At 36.6% G+C, this 25685-nt stretch overlaps 1 protein-coding gene across 2 annotated transcripts in view; it reads right to left on the minus strand.

Annotated features, from left to right (window-relative positions):
• MID2 (midline 2) overlaps window positions 1-25685 on the minus strand; it is a 191609-nt gene that overhangs the window by 136947 nt on the left and 28977 nt on the right. For both annotated transcript variants that reach the window (XM_054580381.1, XM_054580379.1), the window contains exons 2-3: window positions 17915-18630; window positions 6850-6945 (exon numbers count right to left, since the gene is read on the minus strand). In XM_054580381.1, coding sequence (XP_054436356.1) covers window positions 6850-6945; window positions 17915-18574 — 756 coding nt within the window. In that variant the 5' untranslated portion in view covers window positions 18575-18630. The remainder of the gene's footprint in view (window positions 1-6849; window positions 6946-17914; window positions 18631-25685) is intronic.

Raw genomic sequence — 25685 nt, forward strand, 5'->3', positions numbered from 1 at the left:
ATATTCCAAAGTTTATATGGTAACAAAAAAGACCCTGAATAGCCTCAGCAATTTTGAGAAGGAAGAACGAAGTTGGAGGGATCGCAATAACTGATATCAAACTATACCATACTATAAGGCCACTGTAATCAAAGCACTCTGATACAGGCATAAGAACTGACACACAGATCAATGGAACATAATTGAGAGCCCAGAAATAAACCCATGTCTCTATGGTCAATTAATATTTGACAGAAAAAGGCAAGAGCATACAATGGAGTAAAAACAGTTTCTTCAATAAATGGTGTTGGGAAACTAGACTTGGACATGTAAAAAGAATGAAACTAGACCACAATCATACACCGTACACCAGAATAAACTCAAAATGGATAAAAGACTTAAATAAAGTCATGATACCAAAAAAATCCTAGAGGAAGACATAAGGAGTAAAATTTTAGATATTTCATGCAGCAATATTTTTGTTGATATATCTCTTAGAGCAAGGGATTAAAGGGGAAAAATAAACAAATAGGACTATATCAAATTAAAAAAAAATTCCATTAGAAACCATTATCAAAATGAAAAGGGAACCAATTGTACAGGAGAACATTTTTGCCAACGATAAATCAGACAAGGGTTTAATCTCCAAAATATATAAAGAGCTAGTATGGCCCTGGCTGGTGTAGTTCAGTGGATTGAGCATCGGCCTGAGAACCAAAGGGTTGCTGGTTCAATTCCTGATTGGGGCACATGGCTCGGTTGCAGGTCAGGTCACCAGTTGGGGGCATGCAAGGGGTAACCAATCTATGTTCTTCTCCCTCTCTTTCTCCCTCCTTTTCCCTCTCCCTAAAAATAAATAAATAAAATGTTTTTTTTTAAAGAACTAACATGACTCAACAGCAGGAAGAATTATAATCCAATTAAAAATGGATAAAGGACCTAAATTGACACTTTTCCAAAGAGGACATTCAGCTGGCCCATAGACATGAAAAAATACTCAATGTCACTAGCCTTCAGAGAAATGCAAATTAAAACCACAATGAGGTATTCACAGCTGCTAAAATGGCTATCATTAATAAATGAACAAACAACAAGTGCTGGCAAGGATGTGGAGAAAAGGGAACCTGAGTACACTGTTGGTGGGAATGCAGACTGGTACAACCACTATGGTAAAAAGTATTTAATTTCCTCAAAAAACTAAAAGTGGAACTGCCTTTTGATCCAGCGATTTTGCTGTGGGAATATACCCAATGAATCCTGAAACACCAATTCAAAAGAATTTATGCACCCACATGTTCATAGCAGTGCTATTTACAATAGCTAAGATTTGGAAACAGCCTAAGTGCCCATCAGTAGATGAGTTGATAAAAAAGCTGTGGTACATCTACACAATGGAATACTATGCAAGAGAAAGAAAGAAAGGAGTTCCTACCTTTTACAAAAGAATGGATGGAACTGGAGAACATTATGCTAAGTGAAATAAGCCACTCAGTGAAAGACAAATACCATATGATCTCACTTATATGAGGAATCTAATTAACAAAATAAATTAATGAGCAAAATGGAACCAGAGGCATGAAATCAGGTAATAGACTAATAGCTGTAAGAGGGGAGAGAGGGGGTGGGAGCTGATTGAAAGAAGGTGAAGGAATTAGTAGAAGAACATATATGAAGGATGCACAGACATGAACAATAGTGATAAGATTGATTATGGAAGTGGGTGGCAGGCTGGGTGGAGGTGGGAAAGGAAGAAAAAGTGGAATAACTGTAATAGCATCAACAATAAAATATAAAAATAATAAAAAATTTAAAAAGATATCTTGAAACAAATAAAAATGAAAACACAGCAACCACAAACATATTGGACACAGTGAAAACAGTCCTAAGAGGGAAATACATAGCATTACAGGACTACCTCAAGAAACAAGAAAAATCTAAAATAAACAACCTAACTTTACACTAAATGGAACAACAAACAAAGCCCAAAATGAGTAGAAGAAAGGAAATGATAAAGATCACAACAGAAATAAACAAAATAGAGTCTAAAAATAATACAAAGGATTGATGAAACCAAGAGCTGGTTCTTTGAAAAGATAAACAAGATTGATAAACCTTTAACCAGACTCTACAAGAAAGAAAAACAGAAAGGATGCAAATAAATAAAATCAGAAATGAAAGAGAAGTAAAAACTGACATCACAAAAATACAAGAGATTGTAAAAAATATATTATGAGGAACTATATGCCAACATATTGGACAATCTGAATAAAAAGTATAAATTCCTAGAAACATACAATCTTCCAAAACTGAACCCACAAGAATCAGAGAATCTGGACAGACAGATTACGATTAGTGAGACTGAAGCAGTAATTGAAAAAAACAAAAACAAACAAACAAAAAAAAAAAACTCCCAACAAACAAAAGTTTTGGACTGGATGGCTTCACAGGTGAATTTTACAAAACATCTCATGAAAAATTAACAATTACCTTTCTCAAACTAGTCCAAAAAATTCAGGAGGAGGAAAGACTCCCAAGATAATTTTTCAAGGCCGGATTTATCCTAATTCCAAAACCAGATAAATACACTACAAAGAAAATTACAGGCCAATATCCCTGATGAACAAAGACACAACAAAATCAACAAAATATTAGTAAACTGGAACCAGCAATACATTAAAAAGATCATACACCATGATCAAGTGAGATTTATTCTGGGGAAGGAAGGTTGGTACAATATCTGCAAATCAATAAACGTGACATACCACATAAACGAAATGAAGGATAAAAACCACATGATCATATTAATAGATGCAGAAAAAACATTTGATAACACCCAGTACCCACTTATGATAAAAACTCCTATCACATTGAGAATAGAGGGAACATACCTCAATGTAATAAAGGCCACATATGACAAACCCATAGCCAACATTATAGTCAATAGGAAAAATTCACAAATGTTTCCCTTAAGATCAGGAACAAGACAGGGATGTCTGCTTTCACCACTCTAATTCAACATTGTACTAGAAGTTGTAGCCACAGCAATCAGACAAGGAGAAATATGTCATTCAAATTGGAAAGGAAGAAGTAAAACTGTAATTATTTGCAGATGACATGATACTGTATATAGAGAACCCTAAAGATTCCATAAAAGAGTACTAGTACTGATAAATTCAGGAAAGCAGAGGGATATCAAATAGATATCCATAAATCAGTTTCATTTTTATACACCAATAATGAACTATCAGAATAGGAAACTAAGAAAACAATCTCATATATAATTGCATCAAAAAATAAAATACCACCCTCGCTGGTGTGGCTCAGTGGATTTAGTGCCGGCCTGCCAACCACAGGGTCACCAGTTCAATTCCCCATCAAGGCACATGCCTGGGTTGCAGGCCAGGTCCCCAGTAGGGGGTGTGCGAGAGGCAACCACACTTTCATGTTTCTCTCCCTCTCTTTCTTGTCCCTTACCCTCTCTAAAAATAAATAAATTTAAAAAATAAAATAAAATACCTGGGAATAAATTTAACCATGGATGTAAAAGACTTGTACTCAAAAAGATTATGATACTGAAGAAAAAAACTGAAGAAGACACAAATAAGTGGAAGCATATGCCATGTTCATGGATAGGAAGAATTCACATCATTTAAATATCCATACTACCCAAAGTAATCTATAGGTTCAATGTAATTTTCATCAAGATATCAATGGTGTATTTCACAGAACTAGAACTAATATTCCAAAAATATATATGGAACCACAAAAGACCCTAAATAGCATGGCGATCTTGGAAAAAAAGTACAAAGTTGGAGGAATCATGCCACCTGATATCAAACTATACTATAATGCCATAGTTATCAAAACATCATGGTACTGGCATAAAAACAGACATATAGATCAATGGAACAGAATAGAGAGCCCAGAAGTTAACCCATGCCTCTATGATCAATTAATACTTGACAAAGGCAGCAAAACATACAATGGGGTAAGAACAGCCTATTCAATAAATTATATTGGGAATATTGGACAAATATGTGGAAAAAATGAAACTAGACCACCTTCCTAAATCATACACAAGAATAAACTAAAAATGGATTAAAGATTTAAATGTTAGACACAAAATCATAAGAATCCTAGAAGAAAACATAGACAGTAAAAATCTTGGACATTTCTCATAGCAATATTTTTTTTTCTGATATATCACCTCAGGCAAGGGAAAGAATATAAAAAATAAACAATTGGGAAAACATCAAACTAAATTTTTTTGCACAACGTGGAAAACCATCAACAAAATTAAAAGACAGCCCACTGAATAGGAGAACATATTCGCCAAAGATATATCTGATAAGGGGTTAATATACAAAATTTATAAGAAACTTATAAAACTCAACACACACAAAAAAACAATCCAAGATACAGATGACAAATAGATATATGAAAAGATGCTCAACATTAGTAATCATCAAGGAAATCAAACTAAAACCACAATGAGATATCATCTCACACTTGTCAGAATGGCTATCACTAATAAATCAGCAAACAAGTGTTGGCAAGAATGTGGAGAAAAAGGAACCCTCATGCACTATTGGTGGGAATGCATATTGGTGCAGCCACTGTGGAAAAGTTCTATGGAGTTACCTCAAAAAATTAAAAATGGAACTGTCTCATTACCTAATCATTCCAGTTCTGGGAATATAGCTGAAGAAATCTCATACAACTACTTTGAAAGTATGTATGCACCCCATGTTCATTGCAGCATTATCTACAATAGCCAAGATTTGGAAGCAGCCCACGTGTCCATCAGTAGATGAGTGGGTAGAAAAACTGTGGTACATATACATAACAGAATACTACTTGCCATAAAAAAGAAGGAAATCTTAAACTTTGTGACAGCATGGATGGACCTGGAGAGCATTACGCTATGTGAAATAAGCCAGTCCAAGAAATGCAAATGCCATATTATTTCACTCATATGTGGAATCTAATGAACAAAATAAACTAACAAACGTAATAGAAGCATACTCATTTGTAGAGAAGAGACTGACATCTATCACAGGGGAGGGGCATTGCAGGGCTGACTGAGAAAGGTGAAGGGATTAAGCGGAAAAAAAAAAAAGACACAGACACCAGTATGGGGATTTCCAGAGGAAAAGTTAGGTGGGTGGAGATATAAGAGGGTATAGGAGCGATAAATATTGGTGGAAGGAGTCTTGACTTGGAGTGATAAACACATAATACAATGTACAGATGATGTATTATAGAATGATACACCTGAAACTTCTATAATTTTATTAACCAATATCACCCCAATAAATTCAGTAAAAAAGTACAAAAAAAAAGTAGCCCAATACTTTAAGAAATCCAAACAACCATGAGTGATTGCCCATAAAATAAGATTCTTTGTCTTACAAGATTCTCTACACTCCCTTAAATAGGAATCCCCAGGTGGGTTTAAGGGATGAGATCATAATAAAATCTTTTGATTGATTAAAATAAAACTGGAACCATTACATTTCTTTGTCATACAAGTAAGATTAGAACTAGACTATCGGATTGTACAATATACAGAGTTAGAAACACTTTTATCTGACCCACATGGAGTTCTATAATATTTTACCTGATTTTGTTTATACTTTAAGCACTACCATCAGCTTTCCAACAAAATCAATGGAAAACCAAATGCCACAGCTAAGGTTTCATGCTCAAGAGAAAAAGAAATAATACCTTCCTTTTATTCCATCCACTTAAGAAGAGTTTGACTCCTTTTGTAAGCTGTGCTTTGAGATTTGATGTAACATTTTTTTAAAACTGTGTACTTGTGTAACACTTTATAATTCACAGCTTTAACATAGACATCATTTGTTGATGACAAGAATAAGTGGAAAAGTGATGAGTGAGGACAAGGTAAGGAGGATGGGGAAAAAGACAGAAGAGGCTAGGAAGAGGAGAAGCACTCCTGATAATATTGTCGCACAAACAGTACTGCACTGAGCAAGCCTCACCCTACGATGAGGACCCAGATTCCCAACTTCTCTATGGCATCACAACAATCTCTTCAAGCAGCTATAATATCTAGTTTGATGAAGGAAGAAACACACTTTATATCAGATTCTCATACTGCCTGTTATTTAGAAAGGAGAGGGGATTGCCTCTTGCATTGTTGTCTCAACAACTTATCACCACTGCCTACCTATTTTTGGTTAACAATACCTATCTTGGAACACAAGCATCCTAAAGGTATGAGACTTCATAGAATTACCAGTCAGTCCTTCATTCCAAATGGCTGAGCTACATTCTGACAAATCTCAACCCCCCCCCCCCACCGCCACCGATTCCACTTCTGGAAATATATACAAATAATGCCAAAACACTAATTCAAAAGAATATATGCACCCCCATGTTCTTTGCAGCGTTGTTGTTCACAATAGTGAAGATGTGGAAGCAGCCCAAATGCCCATTAGTAGATGGGTGAATAAAAAAGCTATGGTACATTTACACAATGTAATACTTCTTGGCCATAAAAAAAGAAACTCTTACCTTTTGCAACAGCATGGATGGACCTGGAGAACATTATGCTAAGTTAAAGAAGCCAGTCAGAGAAAGACAAGTACCATATGATTTCACTCATATGTGGAATCAAATAAACAAAATAAACTAACAAACAAAACAGGAACAGACTCATAGACACTAAGAAAAGACTGTCAGCTGTCAGAGTTGAGCAGGCTGGGAGGCTGAGTGAAAAAGGTGAAGAGATTCAGTAAGTAAATAAATAAATAAACAAACTGACTCAAGCTCCCCCCCACACACACACACACAAAGAATCTATACAGGTCCTCTGAAGAAATCACAAATATTTCTGTTACATACCTCAACCTGCTGGCAGATTTGTATGAGCTTGGCCATTTGAGTTTCTAGTTCGCTGTTACGCTTAACCAGGTTGGTAAGGTTCATCTCCAGAGTTTGCTGTCATTGCAGAGTATGAAGCAAGATGGAAAAGGGAAAGAGGGGGAAAAAAACATACATCCAATGAGCTTGTGAATCAGTACCATGTAGAAATCAGTCGGCTGGCAAATATACTATTTCAAAGAATAATTGTGCCCATGTGATAGGCTTAAGTAATCTTGGTGCCACTTAATAAAAAGTTGACATTCATGACTTTGTGGATGTAGGACTTTAATGACATTAATACAATTTAATGTTTTCTGTAATATTTTTAACCTTTTTAAGTATTTCACAATCAATATTTCATTTTGCCCTCATAATAATCCTGTGACATAGGGATTACATGTATTGTTTTCTTTTACAGATGAGCAGACTAAGAAAACTATATTGAATGATTACTACTTGCCAGACATTATGCTAGACATTTTCATATATATAATTGAATAATCATAAAAACCCATTAAGTAGGAGATGTTAGCATTTTGCAGATGAGAAAACTGAGCTTTAGAGTGGGGGTAAAGTGTTTTTGCACAGTCATATAATTAGTATATGGCAAAGCTAGGGCTGGAACCCAGGACTGTAGCCTTCATTCACAGCTTTGCTACAGTATTCCATACTTTCTTCTGGTTATTTTTGTTGTTATTGTTATTGATAACATTTTATATTTATCAGTAGATTTGTTTAGGAAAAATGGTATATTAAGTTTGGTATTCATCAAAATTTTGCATCATATCTCAGTTTCCCTTCTTTGGCACTAAGGAATAGCCCATGGAGATGCCAGACTTCAAAAGACTCTGAGTCTGGCTGGAACAAAGAATACAAAAGAATAGTGGAGGAGGGAAAGCCTAGAAATGGAGATCAAGGCTCTGTTATGAAGGTCTTGAATGCCTAAGTGAGGAGTTTGTGCCTATTTCTTTAAGTAGTGAGGAGTTACCAAGGGCTTTTGAGCAAGATAATGATATAATCAGGGCTGCAATTATGAAATTAACCTACCAGCAATATGTGGGGCAGACTGAAACAGGAAAGTCTGAGGACAGGGACACTGGTTAGGAGGAAGCTGCATTCTTCAAGGCAGTTGGGAATGCAGGTCTGAGCTAAGCTAAGGTGATAATTGAGAAAAGCTTATATCAGTAAAGGATTTGTCACTGCCATATATATAGAGACTGCAAGAAAGGAAGCTGGACTTGGTAATTAGAGGTCACTGGTGATCTTTGAAAAATGAGTTTCAGTAGAGTTTTGGAAGCAGATGTCAAACTGTACAGGGTTAGTATGGATAAAGCGGAGGCTTCAAGTCTGGACTCCTTTTAAAAAGTTTGACCATAAGATGAATATGATAGAGCTGTAGTTTGGTGAAAATGTCCACCTTAAGTTAGAGAGTATGTATTAGTAATGAACCCAATCAGTTTGTGATTTCCTCTTGCAGAGTGGTCCAGATTCCTAGATCAATGTGAACCCCATGTATCAAGAATGGTTATACTGACATATTAAGTAAACATAATGTAGACTGATGAACTTAGAGCAGATATAATATTAGAAATCTGTGTTTCAAACTGTAATATGTTTCCATTCAAACATAAGATGCCATGGGGAGGTTTTCTAACAAGTACATCCAACCTGTTGCAACACTTGTCATGAAACTGATATCTTAGGTCCCTGCTATGTGTTCCTCATTTATGACCCAGAACTGAGACTTACAGCTTCTGTAAAGCCACTGAAAACAAAAATCATGGCTGAACACACAATTAGGGTCTGATCAGACTATGGACCTTGGGTTACCATCACAAATTTATGTCAAATGGTTATTTTGTTCTGTGCTCCCGAACAATTTGCAGAAAGCCAGCACATTTGAACAACACACAACTAGAACTGACAAAATGACTTCAATTTCAACCTGACTTAATTAATATGAAAATGCTTTGAAAAATAAATCTTTGGTTAATAAAACACCATCTGTTGATGACTTTTTGCCACTGTTTTCTTACATTATGAGAGATAATTTGAGGAAAATACCAGGTATTTACTTACTAACTTGCTATTCACACTAATGCTTCCTCTAAAACTGGAATTGATTCTCAGTAATGAACATATGCACAGGGAAGGGAAGAAGTGAAGCAATTTTGCAGTCTCTTTCCTTACCCTTACTTCTTATGTCCAACCCTGACAAATAAATTAGAACTAGATATTCTGGGCCACTCTAGGTTTTACAGATTTGGCCAAGTAATTATCATGTCTATACTCTGGCTAAATAAACAAAGAGGATATGTGTATATGTACGTATGTATACACACATGTGTATATATGCAATTTTGTATAAAACTAAACATGTCTTTATTGCTTTGTTTGGTTTTGAAAAAAATTGGTTTACTTTGCTCTTTTTCTTCTGCATTCCAGTTAATGACTGGGCCAGGTTCTCTCTGTGTAAGCCTGGTTAGTGCAGTTTTCTAAGAATAGCTGAAGCATGACAGTGAGAGAAAGCCAAAGTGGTAGGGATTGGAATGGAGATATCTGCTGGGAGGAAACAGAGACAGGAGGTTGGCACGGGGAGCAGGATGAAGCTCGCATTTCCTGCTGCAGGAGGTTACCTCTGAGTCTGCCTGTGTTTCTCGTGTATGAAGATTAGAGAAGCCATTTTAGATATGAAACTATGAGAATATCTTCCGCTTTAGATGATTGTATCATTAGAGCTCTCACAAAATTGTACATGTGTCTAAACAGCACAAATTGAGATTAGGTTTATTTGTATAATTGAGATTTTACAAGGCCCAAGTTAGCTAAATTGGCAGTCTCTTACACCGATGACATTTTTACCCAAGTTCCACTTCATTTATGTCATACAGACTTAGCCTCTTTGTCTTCTTTATGCCCTTGCTAAAGAGGAAAATGTTTTGCTACTTCTGAGTAAACCAGGCAAGGCTATTCTTCTAGACAGCATCCCATTAAAAGAAACAACTTCTCTAAACCTCTCAAGTAATTGCCGAGGGTTTTTTTTTCCAGTTTCCTGGACACAGGTTATGTCTGGTTACTTTCTCACTGGCTCCCTCAAGAAACCTAACTATACATCAAAACACCAGCTCTTCCTTAAAGCCAGAGCAATTCCCCTGATGACACACACTTGACCATGATCTCCATTTGTCATGCTCCATGAAGGCACATGTATACAAACAATATGAGCACACTTACAGACACTTACCTGAAACAGCAAGTCTTGAAGCCTAAAATACTACATGTCTTATCAAAACATGTAGTATTGCCACTGAGCACCTGTATGCACTCTTGCTTTCTAAAAGGTGCAAGGGGTCAAATCCCACCAGAGCTGATTTTTAAAACTAAATAAATAAAAGGTATATGGGAGATGTTTTCTAAACCTAGACAAAATCCCAACTGTTGTGAAGTGGGAATTGAAACTTGGGGGTGCAGGGAGAGAAAGGAAGGTAGAGAAACTGTGAATTCATTCCAAACCTGAGCCTTAATTGACAGAAGATAATTTCATTTTTAAAAATAACCCAAGCCAGTGGCCCCATTACTATTCTTCAACATATTCTTTTTTGATATCCTGTCTGCTCACAGATGTTTCCAGCTCTTCCACAAGCTGCAAACCAAAACCTTAGCACCATTTTAGGGGTCGCATTCTAAACTGCTTGTCTTTTTTTTAACTGCTTGTCTTAAAATACTTACTTTGCTTTTGCTTCAGTCTGTCACATTTATGTATTAATCACATATAGCCTTTAAACAGCAGGACACAGCATCTGTTCCACAAATGGAAGCCCATTACCTTTATGCTAGAGTTTATTCCTTCCCCACACATTTATTTGCTGCTACACAGACAGAAGCTAAGTCCCAGGATGATATATTGTATATATAAGATCTACTCTGCCTGAGGTTAGTTAGAGATACACAGACTGGTCCTCAAGCGAGGTGAAACTGGTGGCCATTCCTCTTCTTTTCAGAACTTTCTAAAATCATCCAACAAACACCCATACTTCCCCAGTTACCTTATCAGAAATGCTACACAATCCATTGTGTGTGTTTTTCTTTCCTCTCTCTTCAGATGCATTAACATTGTTAAATCTCTAGCTTATACATGTAAATTATTACATTTGAATGTTCTAAATGAAAATCTGTACTAAAATCCTAAATCCAGTGTTTATTTAGATAACAATTAGAATAGTGAGTCAAAGCCAATCCTACTTTCCTGGAGGCCTCAAAATTATATTTCACTTGCACTATTCTTCTTCAGTCCCTGCCTCTCATATACATCCTCCTCTTGCTCTTCTTTCATGCTGAACTTCTAGACCATTTGTGTGCCACAAGGCTCAATGAAGTGCTCTCATTTAGTTCACCACTGCATAGCTTTATCTCCACACTAAAGACACCAAATTTAATTCTCTAGCTTTGATCTTTCAACCACCATAAAGGTCTAAATTTTAACTCCTAGAACATTCGCCTTTTCATTTCTAAGAGTACCCCATGCTTTCTCTCCCCCAGATATTTGAACAAGCTCTTTTACCTTCACTAGAGCACTCCCTGTCCCTTACTGTAGCCCTTTCTCCCAATGGGGGAGGGGCCAAAAGCCCACCCAAAGTCTATTTTGATATCCCTCATAGGCTCTCTCACAGCCTTCCTGTGCTTCTGCTGTCATAGCACTCACCACACTGTCTTGTAACTGTGTCCTTATTTGTCTGTCTCCCCACACTAAGCTGAGAACTCCACTAAGGTTGGCACTATGGTGTCTTTATAATTGTAACCCCTGCATCTCTTCTGGCGCTTGGTATCTAATAAGTGTTCAGTAAAAGTATGATAAATGAGTGAATAGTGAATGACTCACAATCACATCAAACTCAAATCTAAAGTCAAGTCATTCCACCAAAACTGCTAGCCCCTTCCCAATTTCCCCATTTTTGTCCCTGATACCATCATTATTGAAGACATCCACTCAAAGACCACTTTAAAAATTCTTTCTCTCCATTGTCTATAACCACTATAATCATTCACCAGGTCCTCTCAATTCTTTCTTCACAATCTTTCTACACTTTGCTCTCTTCTCCAACGAATCCATTCATAATTCCCTGTTTCTGAGCTCTGTGAGTTCCTTCCCCTGACTCCTTCTTTGTGCTTCAGAGTATTTGTGAAAACCTCCACCAAGACACTTACTATACTGAATTAGAATTTTCAGTGTATGTATCTATCTCCCTTACTTACTAAGCTCAGAGCACCTGAGGGCAGGAACTGTGCCTTATTTTCTGTGTCCCCAGCTCCTTCTACAATTACTTGAACATTTTAAGTGTTCAGTGAACAAAATGAGCGTTCACTATTTTTTTTGTAAATGAATGAATGAAATCCTGGCTTACATCCCTAGTACTACAATTTAATTTATTGCCTGCTCTATCTTTGCAGGAGATAAAGAACACAATATTAAATCATTATATTAAACCTTTATGAACTTGAATGTCATTATCACCTTTCCCTTTAAACTTCACTTCTTTTGGCTCAATAATTCTTGTTTCCTTAATATTTTCTCACTAATATTATATTTCTGCAATATGTTATTTTATCCAATGATAACACAGGATTTCCATCCACCCAAGACCAATCTCTGAGTCAACACTTTGTAAACTGTTCTCAGACTGACAATCGTTAGCTCCTTTCAGGTGCTGATGGAGAAGGCTTAGAACAAAAGAAGTGACATAAAAACAGAAAGATAAGAGCACAGATAATTGGAGTATCTACTTGCTAAATTTGCTGTTGAACCTAAGAAATAATAGAAATCATCTTCCAACTCAGGACCCTGTTAATACTACATGAGAACAGAGCCAGAGAATCAATATAATTATTAGAGGGAAAAGAACAGAGGTTCAAATGAGCCTTAGCACACAGTTTGAGTGGAGATGAAATATAATGCATTTTTATCCCCATATACAAGCAAAACATGTAAAGATTTATACATATTATATGTAATAAGGACTAAGTCCTAAATAATTAAGAAACCACAGAGAAGCCAAATCTAAAGAAATAATGATTTTACAATTGTGAGTTGAAGGCTGATTTTGCTAAGACACCCCATTACAGATATTACCCCCAACCTCATCCTCCCATCTACCACCATACCTTAGAGAGTGCAAATCTGAACTCAAATTCTTTGCTCTTGTTATATTTAGTTACTGTGACTCAGTACCTAAGTGAGTGAAAGCAAGAAACAACTTTATTTTTTGTTCCCCCACCTATAGTAACCAGCCCCAGTTTCTACTGGAGACTTTTTCTTATCATGAGGATATATGAACTTGCTCATTTATTAGGGAGATCTTTAGTATAATAATAGGTCCTAACCTCCCTAGGATGGCCACAGAAAACTTGCCTTGCATTCAGTGTTCTCTCATATCCAACTTATGTACAGATACACACACAGAAAATTAACACAAACATTATATCCTCCTCCACACAGTGACACACATTTATAGATACACATAGACACACAGACACAGAGTCATTCTCAGCCACTCATACATGCAGAAACACACACCTTTGTATATTGACACATCATGTATATGCAAATATACCCTCTCAAGTCAGTCTCATAAAGGTATATCTCTTTCTTTCTCTTATATTTATATTCATACTGGTTCAAAAACAGTCAAGTGCCCATTTGTAGGTAAATTGAAAGGGTATCTGTCTTGGCTGACAGAAGTGGGTGTCAAGTGGGTAATTAGACAAATGCCTGTGAGAAAGCAGTGGCTGATTGAGAATAGGTGGGTAGATGACAGAGTGACTGAGTAGGAAGAAGGACAAGCAACCAACTATGATAAGGTTCTAGAATATCATATTTTTCCAACCTTTTAATTCTCAGTGTAGCTTTCCTTTTAACATTCTCCAAGTCTCATCATATCTTCCTTCTTTGTCTAGCAATCTTCAGCTCTCTCTCACTCTCTCTTCCTGTGTGTGTGTGCACGTGCATGTTTTACTTTCCCATAAAAAAAAGCTAATCCTAGTACCAGGTAATATTTTATAACAACGAGATCCCTGATGTGTAAATGTGACTGCATTTAAGAATTTTTTGTAGTAATGAATTTATGGAAATGTAATGAGAAAAAGAAAATGTGTTTGTTTATTCCTTTCTGGAAATTCCTCTATTCTCCCTGGTTTTCATCACCTATATTTTTGGCAGGCTGAGGGCATGGAAGACATCACTCTCAAAGAGAATTATAATAATCACATCTGATTTATACAGATGTCAACATAGGGTTAGGCAGTTGGAAAATCCAGCAATGAAAATGAATAGGCACTTAAAATTGAGGACATGTCATATTTTTGCCAACACTCTGGTTTTTAACATTATCAGTAGTTCAAAGGAGATTGTTTTTTAGATTTCTGAAGTATTCATAATGGCACGACAGATTTATACCTTATAAGATGAGCACCAAAGCAAGCCAGGGAGGCTGGTATACATCCTGCAAATCCATTACAAAGATTTAATCATTTGGACTTCTTGAGCATAGACTATGTGTGCTAGACACTAGGAGGATATTGAATAAATAAAAGACATTGTGCCTGACCTCAAAGGATTTATGGTATTGCTGGAGTATGCTGAGTGGCCTTGTGGGTTTTCAACTGAGCACTAAAGAATAGGTCAAATTCCTAAGCAGGACAAAAGAAGAGCATTAGTGAAAGTGAAATTTCAGAGTTGGAAAAGGGAATGGTATGTTTAGCAGACAGTTAGAAGGCTACCCTGGGTAGATGAAGGTAGCATGTTTGAAAGTCATAGCGGGGAAAAGAGAAGGGCAGCATGAGGACCAAGATATACAGGACTTATAACATAAAGCTGAGATATGTCACCATCTTTTTATAAAGTCAACACTTATTAATACAAAAATATCAGTATTTTCTAAGGGGAGAAACTCATATGACAATGAAAACTCTAAAATGTGAAACTGTTTTATAGAAAGACAGCACATATAATGAACTAATTTGTATACTTGGACTAGTAAGTAAAAAGATAGGTAATAGAAAATATAACTACTTTGATAGGTCTTACTACTATAGTAACTGTCATGAACACAGTTATTCTTTCAAACTGGAGAATTAATTAAACCACTAGTAGTCTTCCAAAGGACATGTAAGTAGACTGGATAACTAAATAAGGATAATAAGCTATGCTAAGTATCCCAAACCCTATAATCCACTTTGACTACATGTTAAGAAGACAGAGTAGCTTCTGGTTATTCTGGCCTTGCAGCTATTATATATATATATATTATATATATTATTATATATATAATATATATTATTATATATATATTATATAATGGTTTGTTTATTCTTTGTTGAACAAATAAGTATTAGATACCAGTAATCCTAATCAGGGACATTTTTACAAAGGAAAGTTATAAACTCCAATAATGAAGCTTCAGAACCAAAAAATACAAATAAACACCGTATCAGTTACTGACCAGAAAGTCAAACCTATCATTCTTCCACTTCTGTGATAGAACTGCTGTGGTTTCCTCAGGGCCAGGGGAGTATGCTCAAGGCCATCCCCCTCCATATCTTCTGACAGCCAGCATTCTCCTTTCTTCTTGGGGAAGAATCAAGCAGATTAAGGGGATAATCCTAGATGCTTCTCTAAATTAAAATTAACTTTAAAGAAGGAGAGTATATGTGACACTGAAAGTCAGATTTTCTCTCTGCTTTATATGGAGAACTAATATCCTTTCACACTTGGCATCAAACCAAAGTGACCTCCACACATACACACACACACACAAGCAGCACCTCCCTCTCCCTCCCCAAAGTCCAAGATGTTCCAGACAATATAACAAACCTCACGGTTTGTAATGATTCATATGTTTCCACTTTCCAATCCAAAAATGAGCAAAAAAAAAGTTTCCACTTAATTAATAATCAGACTTTTCTGCACATTTCCTTAAAAACTTAAAGGGAACAATTCAAAATCTGGCCTTTCATTCTCCAAATTTTACTGATTAGTTATAAACTAAAGTATCTTTTTGTAAAATATTTTTGTGCTTCATCCATCCCTAAAGACAAGGGCCATAGCTGCATTATGCCAAATATCTAATCAATTATCCAATATTTTCGTGTTTTTGGATATTTTTAAAAAGCTGAAGTTCTGTAGTTACAGGTTTATTCTACCCAGTCTTTTGTTATCTCAATAGTACATATGGATATAGATTTTTTTTGTTTGGAGTAGTTCTCAAGGCCAATGCCTTATTGTAGTTCCAACACCTGCAAATATTTGGCAGAGATTGTTTCATCCTCTCCATATACCCGACTCTTCCTGCAAAACCACTCCCATCTCTTGCCATTATGAAGCTGTAAGTTTATATAATTTGTCCTTTCCTTGATGCTGTTAATGATTTATCTGTGACCCAAAGAATGTGCAATTGCTGGAGGATAATGTTTCGATTCAAATACATTTCATGGGGTAAAACTTAGGTCTAAAATAAAGTGGCAGCAGGTTGCAGTAGGAAGGATCCTTAATTCACAATCTAGAAGCTGAGCTCCAGTTTCAATTTTGTGACTTTGACCAAATTGCTTAATCTATCAGACTTTCAGTTTATACCATTTTAAAGTGTAGGGCTTCAACTAGAGCAAGATCAAAGCCTAATTTCTTATGATTCTAAGAATGGAAGTCAATAAGATTATTCTTCTCTGCAGTCTTGATATGAATGAGAATATTACCTTGAATGAAATCAACAAAAACATTGAACTTTGTACAAATTTATAAACATTAGATGTAAATAACAATAAAAAAGGCACAAAGCATTTTCAGTGTGACTACTGTCAATATTGCTTGCCACAAATTATGGAAGAACATATTTATCCTATTCTGAGTATTGCTGTCCTCACCAACATCATAAATTTTACCTAAGTTACATAGATTGTTCCAGAGTATGGCAAGAAGAAATTCTCTACCCACTCTTGACCTCCTTCCATTCTATCTAGATCTTCCTTAGAGCTTGGCTTATTTATTCAGGCCCTATTTAGCAATGGTAATCTTACTCATTTAGACATTCTATGTTTCTAAAATTTCTAAGTTGCTCCCTTTTTAAGAGAAGGTAAATCACACATCAGGCAGGCAATCGGAATAAAACAATTTGTTGGATCTGACATTTAAACATCAACATGAAGTAACAGGGCTTTAATAATAGGTGCTTAGAATTGCACATAAATATTATATGGCCCAACAACTTCAGAAAACTGCCTACTGACCACAAATGAAAGACTAGGAACTTCTAAGGCGGGGACTGCAAACAAGTGCTTCAGTCCATAAACCACAAAAATGAACACTGGCACAAAATCTAATACTGGATTGAATATTTATGGCCTTCAGTTTAAATGTTTATTTCAGGTATTTAATCATTCCTCCTGATTTCATGGTACCCTGAAGTTTCATTTGTTTTGTTTTGATATTTTTAATTTTAATTTTATTTCCTTTTGTTTTTTAAAGCAGGCTTAGAGTTAGCCCCATGTCAAGAGCTTGATGGGCATTTGTAGCAGCCAGTGCCAAACTTTTTTTTTAGAGTACTGAGTATGCAAACATACACTACCATCCTCCATAAAAATATCTCACCTATGGAGATATACTCAGACACCTCCACCCATACCTACACAGAGATATACCCAACCTTCCCATGGCTATACACATAAATATGCAAATCAGCACAAAGATATGCAGTGTGCAATATGTCACTTAAAGAGGAAAGAAGTTACTGTTTCCTTGAGTGGACTACTGGTGTGGTGGGCCATGGGCTAACTTCCTCAGAATTGGTCATATGCAAGCAGGTTTATGCAATAGATGAAATAGGTTCCAGTGGAAGCTTGCAGGTGAGTAGGTTATTCCTCACAAGGCTTATATGACAAGTGGAATTAATTAATTTGCCATATTTTTAAAAGTGACCCATTTTATTAGAGAACTTGCTAAATATATAATTGTATAAAGAGACAAAGTTATATAAGAGATATTTCCCAGATCCCTTACCTTGAGTTTCTCAAATCGATCATTCAGTGATGCAACCTGATGGTCTCGGTGACGCCCCACCAGTTTGCATAAGGCACAGATCAACTGGTCATCAGACACACAATACATGTTCACTTTCTCATTCTCATGGTCCAGGCAGGTGATCCCTCGAAGATGTGTGTCTGGCACTGGTTCCACCAGGCGGTGGCTAGTGAAAGGTTTCTTGTTGGGGTGTGTAGCCCGCAGGCAACGGTCACAGTAGGAGACCTCACAGGTGATGCATGTTTTCACTGCATCCCTTGGTGGGTCCTGTTCACAGAACTGGCAAGCAATTCGCTCACTAGACATGGTGGTGCTGGGCCTGTAAGTCCTCTCCCGGCGGCTCTCACTTGGGGAATTAGGCCCACTGACTGAAGCCTTCTGGAAGCGGTCAATAATGTTCTGCAGAGTTACATTCCTCTTGAGGCCATCCAGGCCCCGGTGGTTCAGCGAGATAACATACCTGCATGTAGGGCACTGGAAAGCAGTAATGGGTTCAATGGGTTCACCAGAGCTGCAGCTGGAGACCAAGATGCGATGGGCACAGCTGAAGCAGAGGCTATGAGCACAAGGGAGCAGAAGGGGGTCTTCAAACAACTCTAGGCAGATTGGGCAGGTCAATTCAGACTCCAGTGTTTCCATCTTTAGTGAAAATAATCCTGCAGAGGCATTAACAACCACAGAAGCTGGGCTTTCACCTGCAAGGAATACAAAGCAAGAGTCCTTAAGCACTTCTAAGGGAAAGTGGATGCAATATAATTATTCACTAACCAATGGGACTTTACAAGTTGGATTCCCCAGGAATGCTGAAGTAATGGGAAAGCGATTCAGGAATTAATTAGAAAGACTTTCTCCCCCTCAAACCTTGTTTTTGACAAATGCCTGAGTTTATTTTCCTGTATTAATAAATAGAACCCAGTGGCCACCTCTGAATCCTGGTTTACTGATTAACACTACTATTCCAATTCACAACACTGGCATACATCATTCCTTCTCATACTGTCCACTGACATTTTTTGTCTTCGACTATGATGAGCCTGAGGCCCTGCAAAATTCTGTACCTCAATTCTCCAATATTACTCTGTATTTTATTTCAAGGTAAAATATAGGGGCTGCTCCTATTACACATCTAGTGAAAGGAAAACAAGGCTATATTACAAACTAACTCTCCAGTTCTTGAAATGATTCCATTCTGTGAGCCTCCATAAAAAGAAGAGAGAGCTTTAGAAAAATGTAGCTCTTATTTGCAGGATAATAAGATCTTCAGAGTGTGAACTTGAATTACTTCTTATTAACACATAGAAATTTCTGTTCCATCCCATTTCAAGTAAACTGAGGTACTAGAAACAAAAGATAATAGTTTTCATTTTCACTTTATCTCCTCACCTTCAGAAAATTTTTCATTTCATCCAACTAAATGAGCAATGATTTCACATTTTCAATTTATTCAGCAATAGTTGCTGATCAGTAATGAAAACAAATTACTTTGTGGCTTCAGTTGGTTTTAACACCTGCTGAACTAGCACAAGCCTGCTATGAAGCTTACCTCTCCATATGTCTTTTCATAGTTCCTAAAACATAACAAGGTACATATCAAGATCTAGATATAAATTAGCAAAGTGAGAAGCCAAAAATTTTCAGATCTGGTAATCTTCTTTCTCTTAATTTAATCTTTATTATATTTTTCAACTATTATTTGGTCCCCTTATACTCCCTGCCCCCAGCAATCACCACACTTGTTGTTCATCATCCATGAGTCCTTTTTCCTTTTTGCTCACTCCTTCCACCCCCTAACCTCCTCCCCCCACCAACCTTAGCTGTCATCCTGCTCTCCATCTATGAGCCTGTCCTCATTTTCCTTGTTAGTTCAATTTGTTCATTAGATGCCACATATGAGTGAGATCATATGGTATTTGTCTTTCTCTGTCTGGCTTATTTCACTTAGCATAATGTTCTCCAAGTCCATCCATACTTCTAGAAAGGGTAAAATTTTCTTCTTTTCTACTGCTGAGTAGAATTCCATTGTGTAAATGTCCCATAGTTGTCTTATCCACTTACCTACTGATGGACACTTGGGCCGCTTCCATATCTTGATGATTGTAAATAATGCTGCAATGAACATATGGGTGCTTATGTTCTTTTGAATTACTGTTTTGGGTTTCTTCAGATATAGTCTCAGAAGTGAGACAGCTGTGTCAAAAGGCAGATCCATTTTTAATTTTTGGAGGAATCTCCATAGAGCTTTTCCGCAGTGGCTGCATCAATCTGCATTCCCACCAACACTGCAAAAGGGCTCTCGTTTCTCCACATCCTTGCCAGCACTTTCAGTTTGTTGATGTATAGATGATCGTCATTCTGAGAGGCATGAGATGATATTTCATGGTGGTTTTAATTTACATTTCTTGATGATTAGTGACGTTGAGCATCTTTTCATACATCTATGGGCCATCTGTATGTGCCCTTTGGCAAAGTGTTTATTCAGGTCCTTTGCCCACTTTTTAATTGGGTTGTTTGTTTTTATAATGTTGAGTTTTGGAAGTTCTTTATGAATTTTGGATATTAACACTTTATCAGATGTATTGGTGAATATCTGAATGAGAGAATATTGAGTGAGTTGTCTTTTTATTCTGTTGATGATTTCCTTTTCTGTGACTTTTAGTTTACTGTATCCCTATGTATTTATTTTTTCTTTTATTTCCCTTGCCTGGAGAGATATACCTGATAAAATATTGCTATGAGCAATGTCCAAGATTTTGCTGCCTATGTTTTCTTCTATGATTTTTATGGTTTTGGGTCTAACATTTAATCTTTGATCTATTATGAATTTATTCTTGTTTGTGGTGTAAGAAGGTGGTTTAGTTTCATTTTTCTGCATGTATCTGTCCAATTTTCCCCACACCATTTATTGAATAAAGTGCTTTTAGCCTATTGTATGTTTTTCCTTGCTCTGTCAAACATTAATTGACTATAAAGGTATGCATGCACTTCTGCGCTCTCTATTCTGCTCCATTATTTATGTGTCTGTTTTTATGCCAGTACCATTCTTTTTTGATTATTATGGCCTTATAGTTTGATGTTAGGTAGTGTGATTCCTCCAAATTTGTTCTTCTTTTTCAGGATCACTGTTGCTATGCTGGACCTTTTCTGGTTCCATATATTTTTGAAATATTTGTTCTAGTTTTGTAAAATACATCACTATAATCTTGATAGGAAATGTGCTGAGTATATAGATTGTTTTGGGTAGTATGGACATTTTAATGATGTTAAGTCCTCTTATCTATGAACATGGTATCTGCCCCCACTTATTTGTATCTTCTTCAGTTTCTTCAGTGTCTTATAATTTTCAAAGTACACATTTTTAAATCCTTGATTAGGTTTCTTCTAGGTATTTTATTATTTTTAAAGGAATTTATTAAGGAATTTATAAGGAATTATAAAGGAATTTATTAAATTATTTTTAAAGGTATTTATTATTTTTAAAGGAATTTTTAAAGGAATTATTTTGAAAATGGGATTGTTTTCTTAATTTTGACCCCTGTTAGTTATTGACACATAAAAATGCAACTGATTTCTGGATATTAATTTTGTATTCTGCTACTTTGCTGAATTCATTTATCAGTTCTAGTAGTTTCCTGGTGGGATCTTTGGGGTTCGCTGTGTACAGTATCATGTCATTTGCAAATAATGACAATTTTATTTTTTTCCTTTTCAATATGGATGTCTTGCTTTTCTTCTTCTTTCTCATTGCTGTGGCTAGGACTTCCAGTACTATATTGAATAAGAGAGGTGAAAACAGACATCTTTGTCTTGTTCCCAATCTTGTGGGAAACCCTTGTAGTTTTTGCCCATTGAATATGATGCTGGCAGTGGGTTTGTCACATATGCTCTTTATTAAGTTTAGGTAGGTTCTCTCTAATCCAGCTTTGCTGAGAGTTTATATCATAAATGGGTTCTGAATGTTATCAAATGTTTTTTCTGCATCTACTGATATGATCATACGTTTTTTATCCTTCATTTTGTTTATATGAATCACATTCATTGATTTTTGATTGTGGTGCCAACCTTGCATTCCCAGAATAAATCCCACTTGATCATGGTGTATGATCTTTTTGATGCATTGCTGTATTTGGTTTGCTAATATTTTGTTGAGGATTTTAGAGTCTATGTTCATCAGGGATATTGGCCTATAATTTTCTTTCTTTGTAGTATCTTTATCTGGTTTTTCAATTAGCATAATGCTGGCCTCATAAAACGAGTCTGGGAGACGTCCCTCCTCTTCAATTTTATGAAATGGTTTCAGAAGAAGAGGTGTTAGTTCTTCTCGAAATGTTTGGTAATATTCTCCTGTGAAACCATTCGGTCCAGGGCTTTTGTTTGTTGGGAACTTTTTGATTACTGCTTCAATTTCACTAGGTGTAATCTGTCTATTCAAATTATCTGATTCTTCCTAATTTAGTTTTAGAAAATAGTGTGTTTCTAGGAATTGATCCGTTTCATCCAGGCTACCCAGTTTTTTGGTATATAGTTATTCATATTTTCATACAATCTTTTGTATTTATTTGTGTCAATTGTAATTTCTCCACTTTCATTTTTTTTATTTTATTTATTTGGGTCCTCTATTTTTTTCTTCATGAGTCTAGTTAAAAGTTTGTCAGTCTTGTTTATATTTTTAAAGAACAAATTCGTGGATTCATTGATCTTTTGAAGCATTTTTTTTATTATTTCATTTACTTCTTTTTTTAGGATTATGACTTTTTTATAAGGGATAAATATCACTACCAGCATTAAGGAGAGACACATTAGGGTGAGTTCTGCCACGGTCCCTAATGCCACATTTCTGGCACATTAATGGGATGACCAAGCAGGAGGCTCACCTGTCCTTCTGTGCTCAGTTACCTTGGGGTACCGTGACTTCCACAGAAATAAGATGAGAATGGAGCTTTTGCATTTTCCCCATCGCCTTGACAGGACATGTGGCTGTCCTCCTTCTGTCTTGATCTGAAGGCTGGTTTTCATTTTATGGGTTGTGCTTTTGGTGTTACATCTAAGAACTCTTTTTTGCCGTATTTTTTTTAATTTTTTAATTTTTGAATCATGTTTATTCTATTACAGTTGTCTCAATTTTTCCCCCTTTTCCCTCCTCCTCCCATCCCAACCTGCCCCCCTATCCCACAGTCCATTCCCATTCTGTTATCCATGTCCATGAGTCATTCATATATGTTCTTTGTCTAGTCCCTTCTCATTCTTCATACCATTGTCCTCCTTCCCCATCCCCTTTGGTCACTTTAAGTCTGCTCCATGTTTCCTTGTCTATGGTTTATTTTGTTGAATAGATTCCACTTATAGGTGAGATTATATGATATTTGTCTTTCACCGACTGCCTTTTTTCGCTTGGCATAATATTCTCCAGTTCCATCTATGTTGTTGCAAAAGGTAGGAGTTCCTTCTTTCTTTTTTTAAAATGCAGATTGATTTTATTTATTTATTTTTTAAAGATTTTATTTATTTTATTTTTAGAGATGGGAAGGGAGGGAGAAGGAGATGGAGAGAAACATCAATGTGTGGTTGCATATCATGGGCCCCCTGCTGGGGACCTGACCCGCAACCCAGGCATGTGCCCTGGACTGGGAATCAAACCAGCAACCCTTTGGTCCACAGGCTGGTGCTCAATCCACTGAGCCACACCAGCCAGGGCTATTTATTTTTTAAATGTCAAGAACCATTATGAAAAATTTAAAAAAAATTAAATACATTATAAAGTCTCAGCAATTATGATACCTGCACAGAAATAATCAAGTAGATCAATGAAATGAAATGAGTATTCTAGAAACAAATGTATATATCTAACAATGTAATATATGATAAAATTGACATTTCAAATCAATGGGGAAAATAGGCTTATTCCACATATAAGGAGATTCAGGATGGCAGAAACTGAGTGGAAGTCATACTGACCTCCTCCTAGGACCAACCTGGAATTACAACTAAACTGTGGAGAAATCACCTGGAAAAAACTGAACAATAGCAAGAGAGGAGCCTTAAAATTTTGGACAGACAGAGTAATCGGCATTAGCACAACCTAGTTGGTAAGGAGTGTGGTAGATGCTTGAGAAGGTGGGCTGTGTGTCCAGGGGTGGCAACACAAGAGGAATATTGAAATGGCCAGTTGGATCCCCCTGAGAAGAGTGGGGTCTAAACTATAAGTGGGGATCTCCAGCTTACAGCTCCAGAGCCCAAAAAGTACACATATAACAGGATGCTGTGAAAATCAGCAGGGTGCTCTCTGCTAGACACAGGCGGCTGAAGACACAAAGAGCCATTTAAAGGGCCAGCAAAAAAAATTATAGTGGCAGCCACTTACTCTGGGCTGCAGCAGAGGTGGGAAAAGAGTGGGCTGGAGCCGCCTGAGGAGAGACTGTTGTGAAAGGAGAAGGAGATTTTGTGAAGAAGATTCAGATAGTGGCCAGTGGGACCCTGGTGCTGAATCACCCTCCACATTCAGCAGCTACCATCTTACTTGGGCATACCACCCCCCTGAGTAGCAGCTGTGTGAAAGGACCCAATAGTCCTGCCCAAAGGAGAGACTCTGCTCGGCCCTGACTACTGAGGACAGAGTGACAAAATTAACAACTAGAGGAGACAGACACAGAAAGCAGATTCCTAGTAGTCTCTTAAAGGCTGCCCAAGGTCAGATGGGGTAGACAGCTTACATCTTCAGAGGCAGATGGATGAAAAGAAAAGAAAGAAAAGAAAAGAAGGAAGGAAGGAAGGAAGGAAGGAAGGAAGGAAGGAAGGAAGGAAGGAAGGAAGGAAGGAGAAAGAAAGAAGCAGTATTCTGCCATAAAAGTTCACATCACAAAGTGAAGAAGTCAAGACATGTCAATTTAAGAAGCAGAAGCAAAAAAGAAGAGTCACAAATAATAGGAAGACAAAGAAAAACCCTCCCAGTTGTAGGGAAAGGAGGAATTCCCAGAAAGAGAACTAAATGAAATAGAGACAAGTCAACTATCTGATATTGTGTTAAAACAGTGATTCTAAGGAAGCCCAATGAGCTCAGTGAGCTCAAAGAAAATTACCAAAAACTACAGGGAAATTATGAGAAACTTATTGAAAACTACATAAATATGAAAAAAGACAGAAATTCTCAATAAGAGGCAAGAGGAAATGAAGAATACAATTTCTGAATTGAAGAACACAGTAGAAGGAATCAAAAGCAGGTTCAAAGAAACAGAAAATCAAATCAGTGAGCTGGAGGACAAGGTAAAAAACTTCCCAGAAAGAGCAAGAAAATGGAAAAAGACTCAAATGAATGAAGAGGCATTGAGGGATATGCAGGACAACCTCAAAGGTAATAATATCCATGTAATAGGGATACCAGAAGAAGAAGAGGAGCAAGGGATAGAGAACCTGTTCGAGAAAGTAATATGGAAAATTTCTCTAATTGGAGGAGAGAAAAAGTCACACAAGTCCAGGAAGCATAAGGGTCCAATTCAAGAGGAACCCAATGAGGCCCACTCCAAGACACATCATCATTAAAATGGCAAATATCAAAGAAAAAGAGAGAAAACTAAAGGCAGAAAGGGAGAAAAAGGTAGTAACATACAAAGGAGACCTGAAATGGCTAGCAGCTGACTCCTCAACAGAAGCACTACAAGCCAGAAGGGAATGACAACAAATATTCCAAGTCATGAAAAGCAAGGGCCTGCAGCCAAGACTAATCTATCCAGCAAAGCTCTCAGTTAAAATTGAAGCT

This window comes from Pteronotus mesoamericanus, unplaced genomic scaffold (assembly GCF_021234165.1).
Source record: "Pteronotus mesoamericanus isolate MK-2021 breed Mesoamerican mustached bat unplaced genomic scaffold, CSHL_Meso_final contig_58, whole genome shotgun sequence".
NCBI classification, from domain to species: domain Eukaryota; kingdom Metazoa; phylum Chordata; class Mammalia; order Chiroptera; family Mormoopidae; genus Pteronotus; species Pteronotus mesoamericanus.